Source organism: Osmerus mordax, chromosome 6, assembly GCF_038355195.1.
Source record: "Osmerus mordax isolate fOsmMor3 chromosome 6, fOsmMor3.pri, whole genome shotgun sequence".
Taxonomy (NCBI): Eukaryota; Metazoa; Chordata; class Actinopteri; order Osmeriformes; family Osmeridae; genus Osmerus; species Osmerus mordax.
This window is the reverse complement of record NC_090055.1, coordinates 6,427,259-6,451,366: the sequence shown is the minus strand read 5'-3', so window position 1 is coordinate 6,451,366 and position 24,108 is coordinate 6,427,259. Positions and strand designations below refer to the sequence as shown.

The 24,108-nt window shown below is 49.1% G+C and overlaps 1 protein-coding gene and 1 long non-coding RNA gene across 12 annotated transcripts; one reads left to right on the top strand and one right to left on the bottom strand.

Annotated features, from left to right (window-relative positions):
- Nucleotides 1-650: 650 nt before the first annotated feature.
- On the bottom strand, nucleotides 651-7,955 carry LOC136944108 (uncharacterized). Its single transcript, XR_010876743.1, has 4 exons — nucleotides 7,510-7,955; nucleotides 3,461-3,599; nucleotides 2,480-2,629; nucleotides 651-1,480 (listed from the first exon to the last, which is right to left on the bottom strand). It is a non-coding gene; the product is annotated as an uncharacterized lncRNA (long non-coding RNA).
- slc4a7 (solute carrier family 4 member 7) lies at nucleotides 1,269-24,085 on the top strand. Of its 11 annotated transcripts, none has more exons than XR_010876741.1 (27): nucleotides 7,508-7,714; nucleotides 8,757-8,838; nucleotides 10,967-11,110; nucleotides 11,207-11,345; nucleotides 11,676-11,836; nucleotides 12,103-12,294; nucleotides 13,244-13,690; nucleotides 14,338-14,450; nucleotides 15,043-15,200; nucleotides 15,290-15,377; nucleotides 15,517-15,663; nucleotides 15,785-15,888; nucleotides 16,256-16,430; nucleotides 16,531-16,664; nucleotides 16,772-17,017; nucleotides 17,226-17,334; nucleotides 17,473-17,634; nucleotides 17,777-17,890; nucleotides 17,991-18,152; nucleotides 18,397-18,648; nucleotides 18,853-18,921; nucleotides 19,015-19,188; nucleotides 19,310-19,441; nucleotides 19,658-19,749; nucleotides 20,678-20,785; nucleotides 21,153-21,556; nucleotides 21,735-24,085. XR_010876741.1 is itself a non-coding variant. In XM_067237704.1 (27 exons), exons 1-27 carry the CDS (start codon nucleotides 7,652-7,654, stop codon nucleotides 21,741-21,743), a joined length of 3,831 nt encoding a protein of 1,276 aa, XP_067093805.1. In that variant the 5' UTR covers nucleotides 7,508-7,651; the 3' UTR covers nucleotides 21,744-24,085. The 11 variants fall into 11 exon arrangements, 9 of the variants coding, with proteins under 9 accessions (XP_067093806.1, XP_067093811.1, XP_067093805.1 ...); XM_067237704.1 differs by having other exon boundaries at nucleotides 21,153-21,207; XM_067237705.1 differs by lacking the exon at nucleotides 7,508-7,714 and adding an exon at nucleotides 1,269-1,402 and having other exon boundaries at nucleotides 12,106-12,294; nucleotides 21,153-24,085.
- The last annotated feature ends 23 nt before the right edge of the window (nucleotides 24,086-24,108 follow it).

The following is a 24,108-nucleotide window of genomic DNA, read 5'->3' as shown; positions in this document are numbered from 1 at the left end:
TAATCTGAGTTTATGCTGTGGGGACATTCATGTTATTGAAATGAAAAAGATGAATCAATTACAGTATGTCATTTGTAATGTATATTGAATTCCTAACTGTTATAGAGTGCTTAAAAACCAAATGTGTTTTGCTCTCCATAATGTTTCATATTATAACTGTGGAATTGCATATACTGTATAAGCCCCATAACATGTTGATTACCTGAATTCTGTGTTTTTTTTTTAAATTGTTTTATTGGGATTATGAAATAAAGGTTTCTTTCACAATAGGGCCCTACGTCCATGATCTTTCCAATGTTTTAAAGAGGTGTGTGTAGAATCTAAAACACAAATGTTACCTTAAGGGTCAGCAGGTGGCTGAAATATTAATTTAGGTCTAGCCTGGCAACCTTTGAAGCTTGGCTGGAGAAGGTATTAAAAAGGCTAATTTATTGGCCCCACCTGTGTAGCTGGCCTCTCCATCGCTTCCAGGAACTAGATACAAAGGTGTAACCTGAACCCAAACTAATAAGATTACAGAAAAATCTCACACACAGTCACACACAGTCAATTAAAGGCACACACTTGTCCCAGATGACACTGTGATTAATTTGGATAACATTTATTTTTGTTATATTTCATATAGTTTAATAAAATATTGAAGACTGTTTCAATACAGAAACTGTTTTACCATTCTTGTGAGACTTGGAACATGAATAGGTTTGAAGTAATCCTTCAGGATTAAATCAGCCAACACTAACAACGGGAGTAAACTCTACAAGAATAGGAATCAGCTAATCTTTTATAAGCTCCTTACAAGAACCGATACATGCAGAAGTTCTTGTCACAGTTCACACTTCAGCACAAATCATTTCCAGTTCAGAGTTAGGTAAATTGGACGGTTCTGTCTTTTAGTAATTGATTGAAGTTTGTGGCTTGGCTGATCTTGGTTCGGTCACAAGTCATACAACAATATCGAACTGAATGGAGTTGGGCAATGGAATGGTTCATCCCCAAAACAACGCTCTCTCACAAAATATTTGAAACATTTATTTCGAAGCAAAAATTATGATATAAACACAGTTCTATGAACCACACTGAATCAACAGCATCCAACGGCTTTTGTTACAAGCTCCGCCCCAATGGGCGTCACAAACCCGCCTCTTTGGCTTTCCATATCATTTGTTGGATGGAGAAAAGGGACTGGTTCGTTCTGAATATAGAAATAAACTGTCAATCAAAATAGGGCGGGTTACACTTCTAAATTATAATTGCCAGTCGTTGTAGTGGCGGTGGTGACACGTCAAAAAAGGCAGTTCGGAGTTCTACATTCAAATTGCCTACGGATAGGGAAGAGTGGTCCCACGAAGTCTGGAAAATGGAACAAGAGATGAGCGAGCAGATGCGACCCCTTCTGACATCGGTGAGGAACCAGGAGTGTTTTGTTTATCTTGTAACGGTAGTTTTTAGCCTCCGATACCTGTTGGCTTGGCTGACTTCTCTGCTTTCAGACACAATTTTTAGAGAAAGGAAAGAGGAAGAAAGGGGGGTTGGGGGTTCACTCCAGTCGCATGCTATCATTTTGTGTGCTACAACAAAAAGCATAGATGGAGATGGAGTTTCTCGTATTTTAGCATCACTTTCCTTTTTGTGCCGAAACATACATCTTATCTAAAATGAAGGAGGTCTTTGTCGGTGTTAGTTATTCGGAGGGGGGGGGGGGAACCATGTGTTCGCCAGGAAGTAGCGTTAGTCAACTCCAGTCAGTCTCGTCTGCTCCCCAGTGATGATTCACACGCTAATCATATTCAAATAAGACAACAAAACTAATTTCTTTGTGAATGAGGATGTGCGCGCGGCTCCGAGGTCGCGAGGTTCGTAGTCGTGTGTGTCTTTTTTGCTGTAAGATCAGTGAAACTCGCCGGTAGCGATGGGAAAAACTTACTTGCTGTTTGGGCCACAGGATTGCTAGTCAAACTTACATTTAGACTGTTACACGTGTTGCTCTGAAGATTGTCATTGTTTATTAGTGTGTAATATAAGATCAGTATTGGACAGTTCCTGATCATATCTGGGTGACAGTTAAAGCCCTTACAGTATCAGACAGAGAAACACTGAAAGGGAATACAATGTCTTGAATAATGTGTCCTCCGAATAGTATGGAAACATACCTAAATACTTAGAAATCGTAGTTCAATATCTAATGAGGTCATCCTTTGTTAGTACGTAAGCCTACTCCAAACTCAGTGTACCAGACTTTGGTTCAGGAGCAAGTATTATGAACGTTTGTTGCCGTACCCTCAGAACCTAATATGATTGTTGATAGATGTCTTGCCAACAAACCTAGGCTACTTCTAGAGCAGCTTCCTTTTGAAGCAAGACACGTATAAAGGACTCATTCCACTCTTGTGTGATTACAGTTCATCTGTAAGTTACAAATAACTGGTTGTTTTTATAAAGCCAAGGCAACCCTACTTTTTGTACAGTACCATCCACATACCTTATGTTAGCACAGAATCATACCATTGCTGATATTCCCTCCTAAGTTGTCAAGTGCATCTTCCTACCAGCCAGCCCAGGGACCCTGTTAAGGCTGTGTTGTAAGGCCTCCTTGGTGATGCCCTCTGATGACGCCCCGGAGACTGAGCACCTGTGAGTCACAGAGGCCTATCACAAATCAACGTTAGAAGAAGCAGCTGCGAGTGAGTGTGGTACACAAAACAACTTACGCACAGTTCGGTCACTGAATGGTTTAATTGACATTAGTCGGAGAATGCTCAATTTCAATGTCAGCTAAACCTCCTTAAACCGTTTTTTGACCAGTTCTATTCATGTTTTTGAAGTCTTTGTGACAGTGAAATGAAAGTCGAGTGAGTGTACTGAGGCTATTGTTTCCCATGTAGTACCTGCAGACATGAGAGCTTTAGTAAGCTTACTCAGGCAAAAATTTGACTTTACTCCCATCACAACACACTGCAGATGCACAATTGACATTCATCTGTGGACAGCTCTCATCTAAAAGAAGGTTTTAAATAACCCATATGTTACAAAGCAACATGGCTTTTCACAAGTTGGCTCATTTCGATGAATCGGAAACAGTTAGTTCTTTGAGTCCATCTCAACTTCAGACACAGCCCCTCATACATGTCTTCGCTCTCAATTGTGTGCCTAGCCCACATCCTTTAGACTCTTTTGGCGTTTGGCACTCTGCTGACAGCATTTGGTGTGATGGCTTCTCCATAGCAACCTTTGGTCTGTGTTCCAGGCTGAATCAGGTGTGTTGTTCAGAGCCCTCTTAGAGCTACATGAACTCCATAGACTTCGTAAAGACTGGGATATTCTCACAGTAACCGTGGACCATGCTCCTAGCTTTCTAATGTTACCTCAAACTTGTGTTATAGCTCTGTTCCCATCAGGCTTATCCTTCTCGTGTAGGCCTCACCACATGAATTGCCTGTTTAGTAACGGATTGGCTTCCCACCTCTGTCCAGCGATCCCCAACTTTGCATCTGCATCAGGGCTGCGTCGGGACAGGGCTACGTGGTCAGGGAGCTTTACACAGCAGGAAGTGTGTCATTGTTCCTGTCTGGGCGCTCAGCAACTCTACTGTACTGTGAGGCCTGAGCAGACAAAGGCAGGGCTAAAGCAGCATACACACTTGCATGTATTTACACACTATTTTGCTATCACACACACACACACACACACACACACACACACACACACACACACACACACACACACACACACACACACACACACACACACACACACAGGGAGGCTAGCTCAGGGTTATGTCGGTTCAGGGCTACTGCAGCATCATGCTGTGGTGGCTTGTAGCTCCTCCTGCCTGCAGCCATGCACAGCAGGCCACTCCCACAGGCCGTGCCTCCGGACAGACCCCCCATGCAGCTCAGCTTTATGACTTATTGATGGAACTGCATGCTGCATCATTAGTCAGTCACATCATTTTATTCAATTTACACACTGAGGTTCCCACACTCCGGATCCAGACCTGTGAGGAACTGGCCAAAGACTGATACTGTGTGCGGCCTGGGTTTAACTACAGTCAAATCTATTAATCAAATCGAATGTGCCTAAGACTATAACCTTAACATTTGTTGTTATGAAATGAGTACCAGTCCTAATGGCTCTGCTTTCAGGATGTTTTGAAAATAACTGGCTTGGAATTATTCATGTCATCTGTCTGCCTCAGTGGCCCCATAGTCAGTTCTCTGCTCTGCTCTCTTTACTACCCAGTTCATAGAACCCATGCAAATAATCCTAACAGACTTTCCATCGCAGACTAATAAAACATGAGTCTAGATGTCTGATCTTTTCAAAGACTATTTAGTCATTTTACTAGACTGGATACTACTGTTCTACTAATCAATACATCAGGTCATTAGTCTGCCATTGATTTACTTCCAATTTCGCCTGGAATTACTGCTACTACTACTACTGCAAGCTGTCAGTTTTTAGTTTGCATTTAATGCCAGTTTCAGTAATGTGTTTTCCTGTTGAGAAATAAGGATTATAACCATCTTCCCTGTGTTAAGCCCAAACTTAAATGTCACCTCATTGAGAGGTGTGCCAACAAGGCAAATCAAAATGACCTTATCGATATAATGAAGCTAATATCTTGTAGGCCTTCAGGATGATTCTGCCTACAGTGTTGTGTGTCTACTCAGCCTGTAAGTGACCTAAAGCCAAGCAGGAGTTGGATAAATAAGCTATTCACACTGGACCCTGCTGCCATCCCCCGCCTCCCCCCCCCCCCCCCCTATTCACCCTCCTACTTCTTTCTGTGCTCTCCCTCTGATATGCTAAGACCGGAAGGTGTGTGTGTGTGTGCGTGCGTGTTTGTATGAGGCTATTAGAATATAAGAGTCCCTTGTCTGATTGGCTGGGCCAGCCAGATGGTTATTAGAGTACATCTGCCTCCTTCCCTGCTTTGTATGCTTCTTTCCATCCATCTCTTTTCCATCGCTCTCTACCTCCCTCTCACTCCCTCTTTTTTAGTTTTTTTTTTCTCTCTCTCTTTGTCTTCACCTTTTTGTCCCTGTCTGTGGGGTAGCCTTGCTGAGAGGTTGGTATTGATGCGTGCTAGCAGTGTACAGTACGAGGAGCATCAGACAAAGGGGAGGGCAGAGCGAGGAGGAAGTCAGTCAGTTTGGTGTTTCGAACCATTATGGAGAGGAGAGAGGAAGAGCATAGATGTTGCTTGGTAAGTCTGTTTACCTTGCCCTGTAGAGGGAACAAGGGACACGGGCGGAGGACTAAGAGGGAGAGGATTGGCAAGAAAGCTCGTATTTTTGGGGGCAGTTCTAAAAGGTGAATTGAGGGTCAGGCTTCTCTAAGACTCGCCTAGGCTTGGCATCACCTGATCTAGTTACAGAAATCTAGATCTTTTCATGTAGCTAACTTGTTAGTGTTGCCATGGTAATTCTATTGATGTGACCTGTAATGGGCCTGAGCCCTCTAGGACCTGGTGTTGATTCTGTAATGCTGCAGCAGCTCCATTTCCTGCTTTTGTTGTTTACTTTTGCTCAGCTTATTGCTCTACAAAGAAAGTGAGAGATTGTGAATGACAGTGAGAGGAAGAGGAAAGCTGGTGATGCAGTCACCACAGTATACTTTCACCCTACAGTAGGTTTCTTGGCTGAGTCTTTTTAAACGGGACTCTTCGAAGATGTTTGCTTGTGTGCTCATTCAAACCCCCCAGATGGCTCGAGCATGGAGGGATGGGTGTTTGTTCGGGGGGGGGTGTGTGTGTGTGGGGGGGGCTGTGGGTGTTTGTCAAGGAGGGAGGGGGGCTTGTGGGAGTGAGAATGCATATTACCATAATAAAAGCTGGTTTAGAGATGAACCGGGGCTTTATGGAATTGAGGGGTTTTAACGAGTGTCGAAAAATCATTCTATATGAGACCCTCTTTCTGTCTGTCGTTGACCTTCAGGCCAGTTCATTAACAGGATACAATGCTGAAATAATCTCTGAGGGATTGTTCCCATCAGAATGCTCCACTCCCCGGCTGCCTTGTGGTTCACTGCTGTTTGGGCCACTGAATGACACATGGTCAAGGACAAGTGGCACCCAATGCTATTTCTGTGTAGATTTATCAAAACCATCTACTGTTTCATACTTGTCTGGCTCTTTCTACATTGTGTTGTGAAGGAAACATCGAATTTACAAATCATCCCTTGCCAATGAATTCCCAAACTTTTCAACATACAGAGAATGACGTCATAAGTTTATCTGTGTTCACTTGCTATTATTAACAGTTGTTTATCGTCAGACCCTTCTGACTAGGGTCACTGACTAGAGGTACTGTAATATCTGATCTTTCTGTGTGCAGCGACCAGAGGTCACAGAGGTCAGAGGAAAACACCGAAGCTGTGGGAATGCCTCAACTTGCTCTCTCTCACACTTTCTCTCACACCCTCCCCGTCTTTCAGTCTTTCACGCTTTCCCCTCGCCTCTCTCGACCTTCTCTCTTTGTCCTCTCTGTTTCACGCACAGGATCCCCCTCGATCACAGCTGTGGAGAACGCGAAACGTGTAGGATGTGGCGTCGTGTTCGACTGCTGCGGTTTAAATGTGCTGGAGCTCGCGTGACGGTTTTCCTGTCGAACGTCGTCACATCAGAATCGTTCTCTTACACCTAACGGTTGTCGTTGGGTTCTCTTCTTCTTAGGCAGGCTAAGGGCGTAGTCGTAGTAGCAGTCGTGGGCGAGTATGGTAATGTCATGGGCGAGGAGTGTAGTCATGTCAAGTCACTGCCGCACAGCTCTCCACACTCACACTTCAGTTCACAACTCAGACTGTTATGAGTCAGATGGCTGAGCTGTTATGGAATCGGGCTATTAATCAGAAGGTTGCCAGTTTGATTCCCGGCCGTGCGAAATGATGTGTCCTTGGGCAAGGCACTTCACCCTACTTGCCTCGGGGGAATGTCCCTGTACTTATTGTAAGTCGCACTGGATAAGAGGGTCTGCTATATGACTAAATGTAAAACGCAATGTAAATGTTATGTGGTGCACCCTTTCTTGTGCTGTAGCTCATGAGATGCACACACAGGAGTACACACAAACGCAGAAAGACACGACAACACACACTCTTCTACACGCATCCCCTTTACACACACACATGTACAATATCTCCTTTACATACACACACATAATTATACACTCCTTCTACACACATAAATATGCACTCTCCTTTTACACACACTTAAACATACACACACAGACACTCACTCACTCACACACACACACACACACACACACAAACACACACACACTCTTTTACACACACAGAGAAATACAAACAGCTACAGACTCTCCTTTACAGAAATACACACGCACAGAAATACACACAGAACTATAAATAAAGAAGTTGCAGTAGGCGGTCGAAACAAGCCTCAACTTTTGGGAACAAGCCAATCATGCTTACGCAAACATGCTCTCACTCACACATATGTAAAGGCCATTTGGCAGACACATGGGCCATATTTGCACTGAGCGCACGTACCGTATCCATGATAACCAGTGCCTGCCTTTCCAGAGTACATTTTCCTACGGGGAAAACCGGTGGAAACCTCCCGTTTAGGCTGGGATTTGTAGTCCAGCCTCAGCAGTTTGAATGTGATTGAGTCTAACAATCTGGGCCAGCCATGCAGGACTTCTGGGGCGATATTGTCAATCTGAGGACCACAAGAACAGCTCAGCCTGTATTGGTATGCTGTGTGTCTGTGTGTGTGTGTGTGTGACTTATAGATTAACTCCACTTAAGTGGAGTTAGGAGGGCTGTCTAATTTTGTGAATAAGACTTTGCGAGGAACAAAATCCTCAATAATCCAGTTTATAATAGTGTTTCTATGCCGAGTGGTGTTTCCGCGCTGTGTGGTGTTTCTGCGCGGTGTGGTGTTTCTACGCGGTGTGGTGTTTCTAGGCTGGGTATAACCAGGTGCTGTAGACTAGTTCAGCTTCACTGACTTTTGAGGAACTGACGTCTTTCTAACGGTCTGCCGTGTTTTCATTCAGGCAGCAAATACGTGTCCATCTTGTCTGTGTCCCCATAGGGCCAGTTACGTGGTATTTCAGGTGGGGGTGTTCTAGTGGTAGGGGTGTTCTTGGCTTGTGGTGTGTTATGGGTGGCAGTTATTTTTAAACTCTGCATGAAATCAGATGTAGCCCCTGAAATGGAGCACCAACGTGGTATAGTACTCATGACTAAAATAGCCCCCAACATTGGAGGTCAGGTGAAGCAAGCTATACATCATCAGCATCACAGTCACACACCTCTGGCCTGGACCTGCCTAGAAGATTGGAGAGGTCCGTCTGAGCTGGGTTTTCCTGTCTACCTTGTTTTCTTGTGTTGTTAGAAACCACAGCAAAATGATCTTAGGAAACACTGGTGTTGACTAGCTTAGAAGACTCAAGGGGTTTGTTCTACCAGCTGGAGGTCTACTTCAGTTCTCTGAAGGTGTCGTGTGACATGCTGTCTGATGTGTTGGTTAGAGGATGTGAAGGGATGTGATGATGAGGGTCGGTCATGTGACAGAGGTACCGGGAACTTGATGCAGATCTTCTCATCAGTAACCAGTGCTTATTGACTTTAGTTACCAGTATGCCCATAGACCATGTTATACAGACGGGCTAATATCACAGTTTCCAGTTTACTACCTGAACCTGAAACCTGAACCTGGCTGATGTTTTGTGACTTTCTGTTTGTGACCGTCTGTTTGTGACCGTCTGTTTGTGCCTGTCTGTTTCCAGGGTAATGATGACGAAGCCGTGGTTGACCTGGGGAAGACGAGTTCTACCATCCACACCAACTTTGAGAAGGAGGAGCTGGAGAGTATGTTTAGCACCACCACACACACTGTGGCAACTTAGATTGTGTTTACCACCACACACACTGTGGCAACTTAGACTGTGTTTACCACCACACACACACACTGTGGCTACTTAGTTGCATCCTGGGTTTATGTGTACACAGAAGCAGCAGACAACAGGCCCAACAGCATAACTGCTGATTCGTTTACAGCCACAGGGCATGGGTGTTTTCCAATTATTTCCACAATGCCGTAGTAGGAACTCACACACGCAAGCTCACAGCTGCCTACTCATGACTCCCTTCCTTGAGTTCCAGTCACGTTTGCCTCTCTCTGGTATGATTGGGAGCCTGACGTTCACACACATTCCACAGAATCAGAGGGGGAGGGAGGGGGGGGGGAGAGAGAGGGGGAGAGAGAGGGGGAGAGAGAGGAGGGGAGAGAGAGAGGGGCTGGTAGAAAGGAGAAGGGGGGGGGGTAGAAAGGATGGGGGTGAGAGTGCCACAACAGAAGATTGTGAGCATTAGGCTTATTCATGTCCATTGTTACACACACATACATACACTTGGCTTACACTGGCTTACAGTGAATGTCTAATCAGGCACAGTCCACACTGGGACAGGTGGACCTGAACATGTGACATGATGACAAGCCAGAGACAGAAGGTTTATGAGAATGTTGTGTGTTTAGTAGCTGCTTCTCTGACAGCAATGGGCAGAATTAACCCTGCTGCTCTGGCCCCCACTGATTACACCCAGCCAGCCAGCCTCGCTCCCTCCCCCTCTCAGACACACACACACACACACACACACACATGCTTGTACGGTGTGTTACAAAGCCACTGAGGGTAGACCTTTGTCCAAAGAGACTCATTCAATTCATGTTGTGTTAGGGTTGTTGCTAGTCATCCTGTGTTTAAGTGTGCTCTTGTGGTGTGTGCGTGTCTGTAGACTCCTATTGCTGGTTGTTTGGAAATAAGGGAGCAGGTGTTGACATGCACCATGTTTCTGTGGAGCCCTGGCCAATCTTCTCCAAGGCCTCCCCCTGCCTCCTCCCCCTGCCTCTTATCCCAGCCTTATCCCAGCCTCCTATCCCAGCCTTATCCAGCTGCCTCCTATCTCCCTGTGCAGTCTGGCTATGCTAGTTAGTTGCGTGTTAGTTCCCTAGTTTACACACTAGTTAACCTCTGTAATCTGGATCTGATCAGCGACGCATTGACAATGAAAAACAGCGTGCTAACCTGAGTTGGACATCTTCAACCTAAATTCAGCATCACATCTGCCAATCCTAAATCCCACCCGTCAAGCCCCCGGTCTTCCCACGGAGCTCCTGCCTCTGCAGGTCGTGAGACAGTGTATTGTAGTCGGGCACCCAGGTTGTTGTATTGAAGTTCCACTCTATTGTAGTCCTGTTCTTTTGGTCCTAATCTCTGAGGTCTCCATTGACGTCAGCAAGACACCCAGCCAGAGCAGGCCGGCGGAGCCGACCCGGAGCAGATAAAGGCTGTGTTTATAAGCACAAAGACCCGCCAGCGCTTCCCTCTCCTTATTAGGGTTCCCCCCCCCCCCCCCGCCCCGCGTCTCTGGTGAGGGACGGTGTGTGTCATTCGGAAGATTTCACTCATGGAGACAGTTTGGTGGGGGGGGGGGGGGAGTGTTCCCAGTGACTCATGCCACGGCGTGCGTAGCAGCACGGTTATATGGCCTGCCGCACCTAGCCCCGCTGTGACGAATGAGAGGAAGAATGGGGGGGAACGTGGGGGGGAAAAGAGGGGCTGGCTGGACAGGCTGACGTTCCACCTGGAGTGTGTGGTGGTTGTTTTTGATTGTGGTTGTGTATTTGGATGCAGGTTGGAACGTTTGCATGTTTCAGTATCTGTGGCATAAGACGTGGCTTATGACCACCCAACGAGGACATACAACAGTGGTAATGGAGCTTGTGAATGACCTAATTTAGCCTGGCTGCTGTTCAGTTTTCTACAGTTAAGATTCAGATACCCAGCCTATGAAACCAAGACAATGGAATCCAATCTGGCCAGATCAGATAAGATCAAGCCATCTAGTGAAAATATATCCTGGGTGTTATGAACTTGTAATAGAGCCACACCCCTCCCCCAGCCCCCTTCTCACCCTGCTGTAATTATCCCTCCAGGCCACCGGGCGGTGTATGTGGGCGTCCACGTTCCGCTGGGCCGAGAGAGCAAGCGACGCCACCGTCACCGCGGACACAAACACCACCGCAAGAGGAGGGACCGCAGCTCGGAGAGGGACGAAGGACGCGACTCGCCCACCTGCAGTAGGCCACGCCCCCTCCCTCCCCCCTCATGACACCGTGGTACTGTAGTGTCACTGTCAGCAGAGAGAGACGGCTGACTTGTGTGTGACCTTGCAGACACGCCGTCTCAGCGGGTGCAGTTCATCCTGGGGACGGAGGACGACGACGAGGAGCACATCCCCCACGACCTGTTCACGGAGCTGGACGAGCTCTCCTTCAGGGAGGGACACGTCTACGAGTGGAAGGAGACGGCCAGGTCAGACGGCCTGCCCCGCCTCGCGCAGCCTGCCCCGCCTCGCACAGCCTGCCCCGCCTCACACAGCCTGCCCTGCCTCACACAGACGCTTACACACATATATACACACACATGTACGTGTCTGTGTGTCAATACATGCATACACACACAAATACGCATGAACAGTAACGAGCTAGCTTAACGTTTGCACGCCTGAGTAGGCGCTATTTGTCGCTTTGGACAAAAACGTCTGCGAAAAAAACTAAATGAATGACGTGTTGTCTGTTGCCATGAACGTGTGCGCGTGTGTGGGGGGGTCTGCATCTCAATCCCTGGTTGTTGCGCGTGTAGGTGGCTGAAGTTCGAGGAGGACGTGGAGGACGGGGGCGAGCGCTGGAGCAAGCCCTACGTGGCCACGCTGTCCCTCCACAGCCTGTTCGAGCTGCGCAGCTGCATCCTCAACGGCACCGTGCTGCTGGACATGAGGGCCAGCTCCATAGAAGAGATTGCCGGTGAGGGAGGGATGTGTGTGTGTGTGTGTGTGTCTGAGAGGGAACTCATCTTTGGGAAGTGGCGACCTGCATGGTAGTGGATTATGTGTCTGTATCAAATGTTTTTGCAATTGGATAAGGTTTGGGTCCTGGTTGACTAGAGTTGAGGGGAGTTTGTGTGCGTGCGTGAGTTTATTTGGTAACAGAGTTTATACTTAAGTTCACAAAACTGAATGTTCCCCGCCCTTCTCTCTCTCTCCCCCCACACACACACACACACACACGAGTAGACATGGTGATCGACAGCATGGTGGCGTCGGAGCAGCTGGAGGAGGAGCAGCGGGAGAAGGTGCGCGAGGCCATGCTGAAGAGGCACCACCACCAGAACGAGAAGAAGCTCAGCAACCGCATCCCGCTGGTGCGCTCCTTCGCCGACATAGGCAAGAAACACTCGGACCCCTACCTGCTGGAGCGCAACGGTGAGGGCCCCTGTCTTCACCACACTCCTCCTGGACCGGGGGGGGGGGGGGCCGCAGGGTCGACGCGCGGTTGGTCTCCGCCGCCGTTTGGAAAGGGATTCGTCGGATAATTGACTCGGACCTACTTCCGAAGGCTCTCGTTCGAATCTTGAAGTTAGTTAGGAGTAGCGTATCCAGATCCTTGTTTCTTGGGGTCGTTGTAGCCGGAAGTTTCTATTGGATGAGGAAATGGAGTGTGGAGACGAAGGGGCCTGTGGGATTGGTGCACGGCCCACGGGCTTCTGTGATTGGTGCATGGCCTTGTGTGTGGGCGTGAGTGTGAGTTTGATTGGGACGTCTTGTGTGTTGGTCCTGGAGCATGTGTACATCAGCTGATCTGGTATCAGCCTCTTGTTATAAATGTATTTACTCACAGCAACCAGCCTGTACCGTGTTTGTGTGTGTGTGTGTGTGTGTGACCTTTCCAGGGTTGATCTCCTACTTTAGAGGAACCTGTTCCATGGAGGGCAGGATTACTTCACTGTGCCACGTAGACTTATTACCCTTCGTACTGAAGTGGTACTACTAATGGTCATAGTGTGACTGACGGATTATCTTGCTTGCCTGGGATAAGTCTGTTTTTGGTGACCTAATTTCTGAATTTGTGGTGTGATGCAACCAAGTGGTCTGGGTAGTTTTACTAGCCTGGTGGAATGTTTCAACAGATTATACAACTGTGCTGGCTTCGTTTTCTCATCATGCTCTTGGTTGTTTCCCAACATGATGATCTTTTCCTTGACAACATTTTCCTGTGACTTGCCCTGCCCTGCCCTGCCTGACCATGGCTGACTCTACCTGCCTCTCGCTGCCTCGTGCCTCAGCCTCCTCTGGGGTTTCCGCCTCTCCTGACCTTTCTGCTCTGTGGTTGTCTCCTCATGTTCCTCCAACACTGCTCCCCCCCCCCCTGTAGGGGACAGCCTCTCTGCCTCCCGCCTCTCCCTCCTGCGCCGGACCTCATCCATATCCTCCTCCAACGCGGCCACGCCCCCTCATTCCCGCCGGCCCTCCCGGGACTCTCGTGGCTCCCTCTCCCGACGCACCTCCTCCCTCCTCCGCCACATGCAGCCCGGCCCCCCCCCCTGCCTCCGCAGGCCCCAGCCGCCAGGACACGCCCCCTCTGTCGCCCCGCGGCCGCTCCTCCCCCCCCCCCACGCCCGCCCTCGGCCCCCCCGGCTGCGGAGCCCGAGGTGCTGCTGGCCGGGGGGGGACGGGGAGCACCGGGGCCTCCCCCAGGTGGTGGTCTACCCTCCGCCCCCGGAGTTGGTGGGGGGGCGGCGCTCCTGCCCGGCCGCGCCTCAGGGGGAGGAGCTTACGGCCCAGGATCCCCCGGCGCTGCTCCTCCCCCCACCTTCTGAAGGCAAATACACGGCAGGCATGACATGAACCCTGTCCTCTCTTCCCCCACTCCTCATCTCTCCTACCGACTGTCTCCTCTTTCCCCCTCCTCCTCCTACCCCCCCCCCTCCCCCCTCCTCGCCTCTCCTCCTGCCCTCACGTGTGAGTGTCTGCTGCTACCAATGCATCTCCTGCTGTGTTAAAGCTATGAAAGGGCCCTAGACGAGTGCATCAGAGCTCACTGGTTGGCTGGCCATATTATGGTTCAGTCACAAACACGCACGCTGTTACGCAGACAGGCTGCAGAATCCAGTGTCAGGTGATCAGGCCGGTTCTGTAAGTGGAGAGCAGAGAGTTGTGATGTCATGGAGTCAGTTTCTGACTACACGGTGTTCCTGGCTGTGAGCATGTGTGTGCGTCTCGGAGAGGGTTAGAAAGATCTCGAAAGGGCAAGAGAGCAGGGACATTGAACATCGTTTTTCTCTTAGGCTGGTGGTTGAGTGTCAACTGTAAGTGTGTGGGGAAGCTCAACATTGAGCAGTAGTAATGTCAGAATGACCAGAACAGAATGCTGGCATGAAAACCTTACTCCCTCACCACATAATGTAAGATGTTGAAAACGTTAACAGTTCTATTACTGCCTGCTCTTACTGCCTGCTCCCCCTCCAGGTCTCCTGGCGTCCCCCCAGTCGGCCCCTGGCAACCTGGAAAGCAGCAAGCCCAGCGAGGCTCGCATCAACGGGAGCAGCAGCCGGGAGAACAGCACGGTGGACTTCAGCAAGGTGACTCTCCCCTTCCAAAACACACAGCCTTGCTATGACAGAGAACAGCACCCCCCCCCCCCCGCTTCCACGACAACCAGCCCCGCCGCACGCCCACTGAAGCACGCGGGCACATGTGAGTGCGTCAGATGAGTGTTAACCTTGTCCCGCCCTCAGCACGACTGTCCCTGTAGATGTGGTTCCCGGGGAGGGGGAGCCGGGAGGTCTATCGTAAGTCCCTCCACCTGTCAGTCATGGCCTGTGGTCCAATCAGTGCCCTTGTTGTCAAGTTGCCAGTGGAGTGCCGCCTGTCTGTATTGTGTGTGTGTGGTACAAGTGCGGTACGTGTAAAGTCATTCTGCATGTCGTATCTAGTGGGAAGACGTGACATTGAGAGAATGTTCACGTGCCGTTATTGTTATTTGGCCTGACTCTCGACATGAACCACTGTTCTGGCTTGTCATGAGAGACATTTACATACTTTAACCTGTGTGGAACCCTGGTGGGCAGTAAGACCACAATCCCATTTGAAGAGAATCGATAACGACACCTTGTCATATGTTCCCGGTCTTCTTTCTTTACTTTTGACCTTTGTTAACCCCTGATCTCCCAGGTGGACATGAACTTCATGAAGAAGATCCCAGCCGGGGCCGAGGCGTCCAACGTCCTGGTGGGGGAGGTGGACTTCCTGGAGAGGCCCATCATCGCCTTCATCCGACTGGCCCCCGCCGTGCTCCTCACAGGCCTGACCGAGGTCCCTGTGCCCACCAGGTACCAGGCACCTCCCCAAAACCTTCCCCTCTCACCTGGTGCTGTGTGCGCCTCCCTAAACCTTCCCCACCCCCTCTCTCCCCCGACAGGTTCCTGTTCCTGTTGCTGGGGCCGAATGGGAAGGGCCCCCAGTACCATGAGATAGGGCGCTCCATCGCCACCCTGATGACCGACGAGGTAAGAGTCACCTCTGATGACACGCTCTTGTTCCTCGGGTTTTAGCCTCGCTGTCCTCCCACTGTCTCTCTCTCTCTTTCTCTCTCTCTCTCTCTCTCTCTCTCTCTCTCTCTCTCTCTCTCTCTCTCTCTCTCGACAGATATTCCACGATGTGGCGTACAAGGCTAAAGACAGGAATGACCTCCTGTCGGGGATCGACGAGTTCCTGGACCAGGTGACAGTCCTGCCCCCGGGGGAGTGGGACCCCACCATCCGCATCGAGCCCCCCAAGAGTGTCCCCTCACAGGTGAGGCTGCAGCTGGTCCACGTGTGGGCCCGGCCACCCGTCCAGACGCCCCGTCCTGACGACCCCCTCTCTCTCTGTCTCTCTATCTCGCTCTCTCTCTCTTCTTCTGTGGTCCTTACAGGAGAAGAGGAAAATCCCCTCTCTCCCTAACGGTTCGGCCCACTCGTCTGACCTGGTCCAGAAAGAGGAGCACCAAGCAGGACCAGAGCTCCAGAGAACAGGGAGGTGGGTCACACTCTCTCTCTCACACACCCACACACACACACTCACACACTCACACAATGGTGCTCTAAATCCCTCTTGAAGGAGAAGTGCGAGTCCAGCAGCTCATTATAGCAGCATTATGCAGAGTGGGTGGAGAGGGGAGCTTATTAAAATAGTTGCTGCTCTGACAAGCTTGGAGGGCTGCCCTGAGATCTCTCTTTTACGTAACCTATATTACGGCTGAACAATGCAGTCCTCTTTCATAATAGGGTTGCGAAATACAATATCGTCCCCGGAGTACCTTGTACAATGAGCCGAGCGAATGATCATCTTTTTGTCTCTCACTCTCCCAATCCCTCTCTCTCTTTTGTCGTGCTCTCTCTTTCAGGATGTTCGGGGGCCTGGTGATGGACGTGAGGAGGAAGTGGCCGTTCTACTGGAGCGACATCCGAGAGGCCCTGAGCCTGCAGTGCCTGGCCTCGGTGCTCTTCCTGTACTGCGCCTGCATGTCCCCCGTCATCACCTTCGGAGGCCTGCTGGGCGAGGCCACCAAGGGCAACATAGTGAGGAAGCGGCCCCTGGCCCCGTCTCGTCCCCATTGCACATCGAGTCGTCGCATCACGGCGTCTGTAGTGACCCCCTACCCCCCTCGTGTTCCTTCAGAGTGCCATCGAGTCCCTGTTCGGCGCGTCCATGACGGGCGTCGCCTTCTCCCTGTTCGCGGGCCAACCCCTCACCATCCTGGGGAGCACCGGGCCCGTCCTCGTCTTCGAGAAGATCCTCTTCAAGTTCTGCAGGTGACACGGACAGGACGGCACGCGGGGCGGGGGGGGGGGGGGTGCAGTCGTGCATGTGTGTGTGTCTGACCGACCGACCCCCCCTCCACCTCTGTTTGTCTCCACAGCGACTACGGGCTCTCCTACCTCTCCCTGCGCACCAGCATCGGCCTGTGGACGGCCTTCCTGTGCCTGGTCCTGGTGGCCACGGACGCCAGCTCGCTGGTGTGCTACATCACGCGCTTCACCGAGGAGGCGTTCGCCGCGCTCATCTGCCTCATCTTCATCTACGAGGCGCTGGAGAAGCTCTTCAACCTGGGCGAGCTCTACCCCGTCAACATGCACAACCACCTGGACAACCTCACCTTCTACACGTAAGCGCCTCCTCAGGGGGGTCGCGGCAGGGTCACGCTCGAGGCCGCCGCTGCTCATTAGCCACCCCGGGGGGGGGGGGGGGGGGGGGGGGGGGGGGGGCGGGGGCGATTTGTTTCGACGGTCGGGTTACTAAAGAGGTCGAGAGGCTTGTGGTGGTTCCCGCCTTGAGGAGGCGGTTCTGTGGTTTAACGTGGTGTCTGGTCACAGGTGTCAGTGTTCCCCTCCGGACAACAGCACAGCGGAGATGGAGAGGGTTTGGAACAGCAGCGGGTTCCCCTCCCAGTCATCTATATCCTGGGAAGACCTCGACGTCAAGGTTAGCACGTCGGTTCTCCCTAGCTTTTTATACACATTTGGGCTATTGGATTTTTTTTTTCTTTCAATGAATAAAGGGGTCATGTTTTTCTTACACCCCTTATCTCTGTTCCCCTCCCTTCTCCGTTCAACCACCCAGGAGTGCTTGAGGCTCCATGGGCAGTTTGTGGGCACGGCCTGTGGGCACGATGGCCCGTTCATCCCCGACGTGCTCTTCTGGTCCGTCATCCTCTTCTTCACCACCTTCTTCCTGTCCTCCTTCCTCAAGCAGTTCAAGACCATGCGCTACTTCCCCACTAAGGTCCAGCCCCTCCCTCACACTTCCCTGCACCGCCATGTCGAATCAGAGAGCCCAAAGATTCGGAATCGCCGAGCTGCCTCACTTCGGAACTCTATAGACTTGGTGTGGTTCGTGGGTGACGTTGTGTTTTTTTGTTGTCCAGGTGCGCTCCTCCATCAGTGACTTTGCCGTGTTCCTGACCATCCTTATCATGGTCCTGGTCGACTACATGGTGGGAATTCCCTCACCCAAACTCCACGTCCCTGACCGCTTTGAGGTAGACATTTCAGGGCCTGATGATCATCCCATGTATGTACCCGGGTGTATGTGTGCGTCGCGTGGCACTGAACGCTGGCTGTTTTGGGCTCCACCTCCAGCCCACCTCCAAGAGCCGCGGCTGGTTGATCAGCCCGCTGGGGGGCAACCCCTGGTGGACGATGCTGGCTGCCGCGGTGCCCGCGCTGCTCTGCACCATCCTCATCTTCATGGACCAGCAGATCACCGCCGTCATCATCAACAGGAAGGAGCACAAACTCAAGGTCAGAGAGAGAGAGAGAGAGAGAGAGAGGGAGAGAGAGGGAGAGAGAGGGAGAGAGAGGGAGAGAGAGGGAGAGAGAGAGAGGGAGAGAGAGGGGGAGGGGGAGGGAGGGAGAGAGGGGGAGGGAGACAAACTGAAAAGAGAGAACATACTTTTTGGAACACCCCCCCCACTCCCTCATGCAGCTTGTTAACTGAAGTTCTGTTGCATGCCTGTTTGCCCTCGATCCCCGACCCCACCCACAGAAAGGCTGTGGCTACCACCTGGACCTGCTGGTGGTGTCTGTGATGCTGGGCGTGTGCTCCCTCATGGGCCTGCCCTGGTTCGTGGCGGCCACCGTCCTCTCCATCTCCCACGTCAACAGCCTGAAGCTGGAGTCGGAGTGCGCCGCCCCCGGGGAGCAGCCCAAGTTCCTGGGGATCCGGGAACAGAGGGTCACGGGGTTCATGATCTTCCTGCTCATGGGCTGCTCCGTGTTCATGACGTCGGTGCTCAAGGTGAGACGTCTCTCTGGCGTGTGGGGAACTTGCCTGTTGGTGGAATGGCTTTTGAAGCGAGGAAACCCTAGAGTAGTTCAAATCCCGTCGACGTCGATTTTGTATAGCCCTTCTTTTTGAAATGTTTTATTACAAGAAATGTCACAGAGGGCTTCACGTTACGTTCATTGTCGTTTGTTCTCCTCCTCCTCCCCCTCTCTCCAGTTCATCCCCATGCCTGTGCTCTACGGGGTGTTTCTCTACATGGGCGTGTCTTCCCTCAAAGGCATCCAGGTACTCCACGGCCCCGTCTTCACAATCGGTGTGGGTGTGTGCGTGCATGTCTTTCACCGGGAGCCTTATTAATCCCCCCCCTTTCCCTCCCAGTTCTTTGACCGTATCAAGCTGTTTGGGATGCCAGCCAAGCACCAGCCGGACCTTATCTACCTGCGCTACGTGCCCCTGTGGAAGGTCCACGTGTTCACCCTGGTCCAGCTCACCTGCCTGGTGCTGCTCTGGGTCATCAAGGCCTCCGCCGCCGCTGTCGTCTTCCCCATGATGGTAGGGGCTCTCCCCCTGTCATTGTATGTGGAGGATGGATTGGTGTGGTGAAACAATCCTTTTTTTTTATTTTTTTTATGACAAAGATGAATCTGATTGGCTTCTCCCGGCTGTCCTCCAGGTCCTGGCCTTGGTGTTCATTCGGAAGCTGCTCGACTTCTGCTTCACCAACAGGGAGCTGAGCTGGCTGGACGACCTGATGCCAGAGAGCAAGAAGAAGAAGGAGGATGACAAGAACAAGAAGGCCAAGGAGGTGTGTGGCATTCAGACGGCCGGGGGTTGGAGGAACACCGCAGTGCTGCGTCTAAACGGCAAAACGTTTCCTTTGCTCAAGCGGGATGCTTCACGTGTACGCCTGCGTGTGTGTGTGTGCGCGCGTGTGTGTGTGTGTGTGTGTGTGTGTGTGTGTGTGTGTGTGTGTGTGCGCGCGCGTGTGTGTGCTGCTAATATATCCCCTCTCTCTCCTCAGGAGGCCCAGCGCTTGCTTGAGGAGAACGTGAAATTGAAACACTCGTATAGAGACGACGTCCTCAAGATCCCTGTGAAAGGGCTCAAAGTCAGGTCAGTCTGGAGAGGAGCACCCTCTTCTACCCAGTGAACAGTGTTTCCTGAACGCCTGCAGGATACCTTACCAAGCATACTCTTCGCCTTACCAAGCATTATAAAGCATTATAAAGCTTCAAGTGCAGTGAGAGAGAGAAATGTCTCTGGCTAACGTCTTGACCTGTCTGTCTCTAAGCAGGTGTGACAGTATCGCGTCGGACACGTCCGTCAGGGTGGAGTAAAGTGGATCGGTCTGTCTCGGCCAATGCCCTGGCCTCGTTTTAACACAGCCCGCCTTCCATGATTAACATCCCATAATAACCCGAGTCTGGGCTGTCTTGCCTCTCTCGCTCTCTCAGACCTGAGTACTAGACCTACAGTATAGACTCGTTACCTGTAGTCCTAAAAGCTGGAGCCCAGCCTGTCTGCTCAGCTTCGGCAGATCTGGGCAGGTATGGTGTTTCAGTTTAGCGTTTCCGATTTGGATGCATGAACACAACCCGCTTTATCATACCACCAGCACCACAGCAACCATGTGAACAACTCGGTACCATGACAACCACTGTAACAACCTAAACCACACTGTATTAGTGTTGCACTAAACAGCCTTCAGTTTGACACTGGAAAGGGAGTACTATACTGTATGTGTCAGCACATGCCTTGCATCACTGCCATCATTCAGACCTTCAGACTATAGACTGTGTAATAAAATGCAGTGCCAGAGTTGGCAGTAATTCCAAGATGATCTTTGGAATTATGTTGAAAGCATCTAAGCACACATCATGCTTGGACGTGAAGTCAACACTGGGAAACTGTCAGTCTTTCTGTGTTTGTGTGTGTGTGTGTGTGTTTATTCCTCATCAGAAAGCAGACTGACAGTGTGCTTCCCATCCTGTGTGTGTGGCTTATGCAGCTGAGATTGCTGTGGTGTGTGTTTTTCCTGCAGTTTGGATCCATCTGTGGTAAACATTTCTGATGAAATGGCCAAAACTGCTATGTGGAAAGCTGTTGCCATGAACTCTGACAGTGCCAAAGCTCTGAAACCCAGCGCAAGGTAGCTATGACTCCTGGAACTCACTGGGTTTTTGTCTCCTTGCTTCATTTGACTTGACAAGTTATTCTTGTAGTGTGGAATTACCGATTTGAAGAAGGACAGATTTAATTTTATAGTTCAGACTGAAGTAAAAACAAAGTGTCAATTTGACATTAAATTATTAATTTGGTCTATGGTTTGTTAAACAGAAGTAAGGAGCATGCTTTGTTTATTCATCCTATTTGGAATGTCCATACATACGTACATGCTATGAAGTAATCCAAAATTTCAGAAGCTATTTTGGAAATCATTTATGGTGACGGCTCATGATGGCGAGGATCATGAAAGGATGATGATCATGATTATGTTGTTTCATTGTGTCCACCAGCCAGGAGAAGGTGTCCTGTGTGAAGATCAACCTGGAAGGAGAGCATGGGGACAAGGTTGTGGATGTGGAAACATCTTTATGAGCTGCCTTAAACCCTCTTGTACACCAGGGGGCGTTGATATGCTGCTTCTACCCCTCCCCTACACCAGGGGGGGCTGTCAGGCTGCCTGTCCCCCTCCTCCACACCAGGGGGGGCTGTCAGGCTGCCTGTCCCCCTCCTCCACACCAGGGGGGGCTGTCAGGCTGCCTGTCCCCCTCCTCCACACCAGGGGGGGCTGTCAGGCTGCCTGTCCCCCTCCCCTACACCAGGGGGGGCTGTTTCCTCAGCAGCTGCTGCCATGCCAAAGCCAAGTAGGCAGGTTGGAGGACACCATGCACTTAGCCAGCTGAATTGTTTTCTTAAAGTTAGTCTGCAAAAGATTAATTTTTCTGTTTTATATCATCGTTTTATGGTGAAAAACCTCTTATTTTCAGGTGTATATCTTATTAGTATTAGTATTATTATCTCAGTAAATTATTTGTTGGTTTTGAAATGTTTCTTTCCCTTCTTTCTCCTGGATCCTGGTTCAAATGAATCTCCAGTTGTACTGATGACATGCCCAGAGTCTACTATACATATAGTAGGTGTTTCTGTGTACTGGACAACATTAAATGAATGCCCTATGTGTTTTTATAGTGCAAAAGGTACATAAACTAAATCCAAGCTGTGCTGTTTCAACACCTGAATGAATATTTGGTTGTTTTATTCTCATTCTTTAAAAATGCTATAAAGCTTGGCTATAAATGGTCCGAGCACATTTCTGACATGTTGATTTCGGTGGTGTTGAGGATGAATGATGGTGGGAGAGGGTTACCGTCGGGGTGTACATCTCCTCACACAGATGTAGTTTGCCGTTCAGTAGGACTGAAGCCTTTCTCACTCACAGCTTTCATGATATGAATAAAACTGCATTTTTATGTTGAACGACATCAAGCATCAGATATAGACTCAGTCTGACTGTGTATCAAAGTTCACAAACACAACTTACTATTTCCCTGTTTTTATATTGTAAAATCCTTATTAGCAGGTGGGATTTCTTGCTGTGATGGCAAGCTTGCCTAGAAGACATCTGTCATCGACAACACTATAATCCTTACTGATTCAGGGTTAGCATGGTCTCATTATAGTTATCTTATATAAAAGTTATTTTTCACATCTGAATCCAAACAGAGTTGGCGTGAAACTACTGTTAAGATTAGTTAACAGTTCTTTAAATTGTTTCAAATGCTTGCAACTTCAGTTAGCTTCCCTTTTTCATCAACATTATTTTATTTCATTTTTTTTCATTAAATAAATTGTAACTAACATAGGAAATATGTCAGTATAGTAATACTTTATATTCCCACCTACTCACTTGGGAGGCCAGATTCATCAGAGTAATGTTAGTCTTCAAACAGGCTTTGAAGAATAAGGATTTGTTGTCTGGTATTGCCTTGATTCAAGTAGGGCAGTATGCTTATTAGGCCTAACCTGATTGGTGGGGCTGTATGGTAATTATGTCTTACCTGATTGGTAGCCTCTGCTGATTGGTCATTTAAGGTTTACATGCAATGGGATATTTACAGATGGCTAATGCACCGATTATTATGTTTTATTGTCTTCATCGCTATTGTTATTGTTACAGTATGTAAAGCATTTTAATTTATTTTAAGTGGGTCATTTAGTAGAACTAGTTCAGGTGCCAGGAGGAGATAGCAGGGATGTAGTGGATGGCTGTGTCCTGTTATGTATATCTGTGCACTTAAGGTGCACATGTCATTGAGAGAGAGGGCAAACTAGATGTATCTTTTGATCTAAGTAGATATTCTTTTATGAGACTCAGGAACCAGTGGGGCCTATTGAGGTCCTTATCTATACCTTTCCTGCACCTTCATCTCTGCTCTCTCGTAACCTTACATATGTACTCTGGTCATCATGTTTTCTTCCTCCCCTCCCCTCATAGTTTGAGGGGTTGTTCCGATGTTACACTGGACAAGACTGTGATGGTTTCTTTTCTGTTTTGTTTTATGAATAATGTATTTTGTTTTGAATGACTGTTTTGTAATGGTTTTGAATCATTTATTTAGTATTTTTGTCCCAGATGTTTGAAGTGCAAATGTATGCCAATCATTCAACTTTTTACTTCATACTGTGACATAAATTGTAAAGTGTTCACAGACTTTTGCAATTGAATTTTAAATATAATTGTACAATCCTATGCTGTAGTTAATTCTTATATGAATGCTCTTTTTATGGTAGTAGTTTAACTACTTCTTGCAAGAGTGGAACAGCAATCAGCAATGCTAAGATTGTAAGATAATTAGGATCATAAATATTTGAGTTAATAGTTCATGCCTTATCAGTAATCAATCCCTTATCAGTAATTGGTCTATTCTATCAGAGGAGGAAACCCATCTCAAATAACAAATTATTTTACAGTTACTGGTCACTCAAGGACAGTTATGGTAAAAAATACAGGAGGTCTATATTATTTTTGAACAACTGTTTTTAAATAATCATTATTCTTTTTTTCTTTTTTTTTTACTTTTTGTAGTGCCTTGGTGTGTTTAAGTGTAATAGCTCTATACTTCCAAGTAGGAAAAGTGCTGTCTGGGACTTCAAACTACCATGTGTCTTTTCTGTCTTCTCTGCCCTGCCACTGAAGAACACATTATCAAAGTAGTGCTCCAGTACTGTTATGTGAAGCAGCCAAGATGCAGGGTAGGATTCATGTTGACACCTGTCAGTCCCACCAGGCAGATCTGGGCCGACCTGTTAAAGGAAGTCTCATAAACGTAGTGATCGGTGGCATCTCAACTATTTTGACAACTTTGGGAGGTGATGAAATGATAAATGCAAAACCTTATGTCAATGAAATTGTGAAGTAAAGCAATAAAGAGCATGTCAAAGTGTATCTTGGCTGTGTGCCTCAGTTAT

What these genes read in the sequence shown, in the direction of transcription:
- slc4a7 (XM_067237702.1), top strand. Translation starts at nt 7,652, where the DNA reads ATGCAGGACTTCTGGGGCGATATTGTCAATCTGAGGACCACAAGAACA. An exon ending in TGAGAAGGAGGAGCTGGAGA is followed by an intron (nt 8,839 to 10,966) that starts GTATGTTTAGCA and finishes TTATCCCTCCAG; the next exon opens with GCCACCGGGCGGTGTATGTG. An exon ending in CCAAGAGTGTCCCCTCACAG is followed by an intron (nt 15,664 to 15,784) that starts GTGAGGCTGCAG and finishes TGGTCCTTACAG; the next exon opens with GAGAAGAGGAAAATCCCCTC.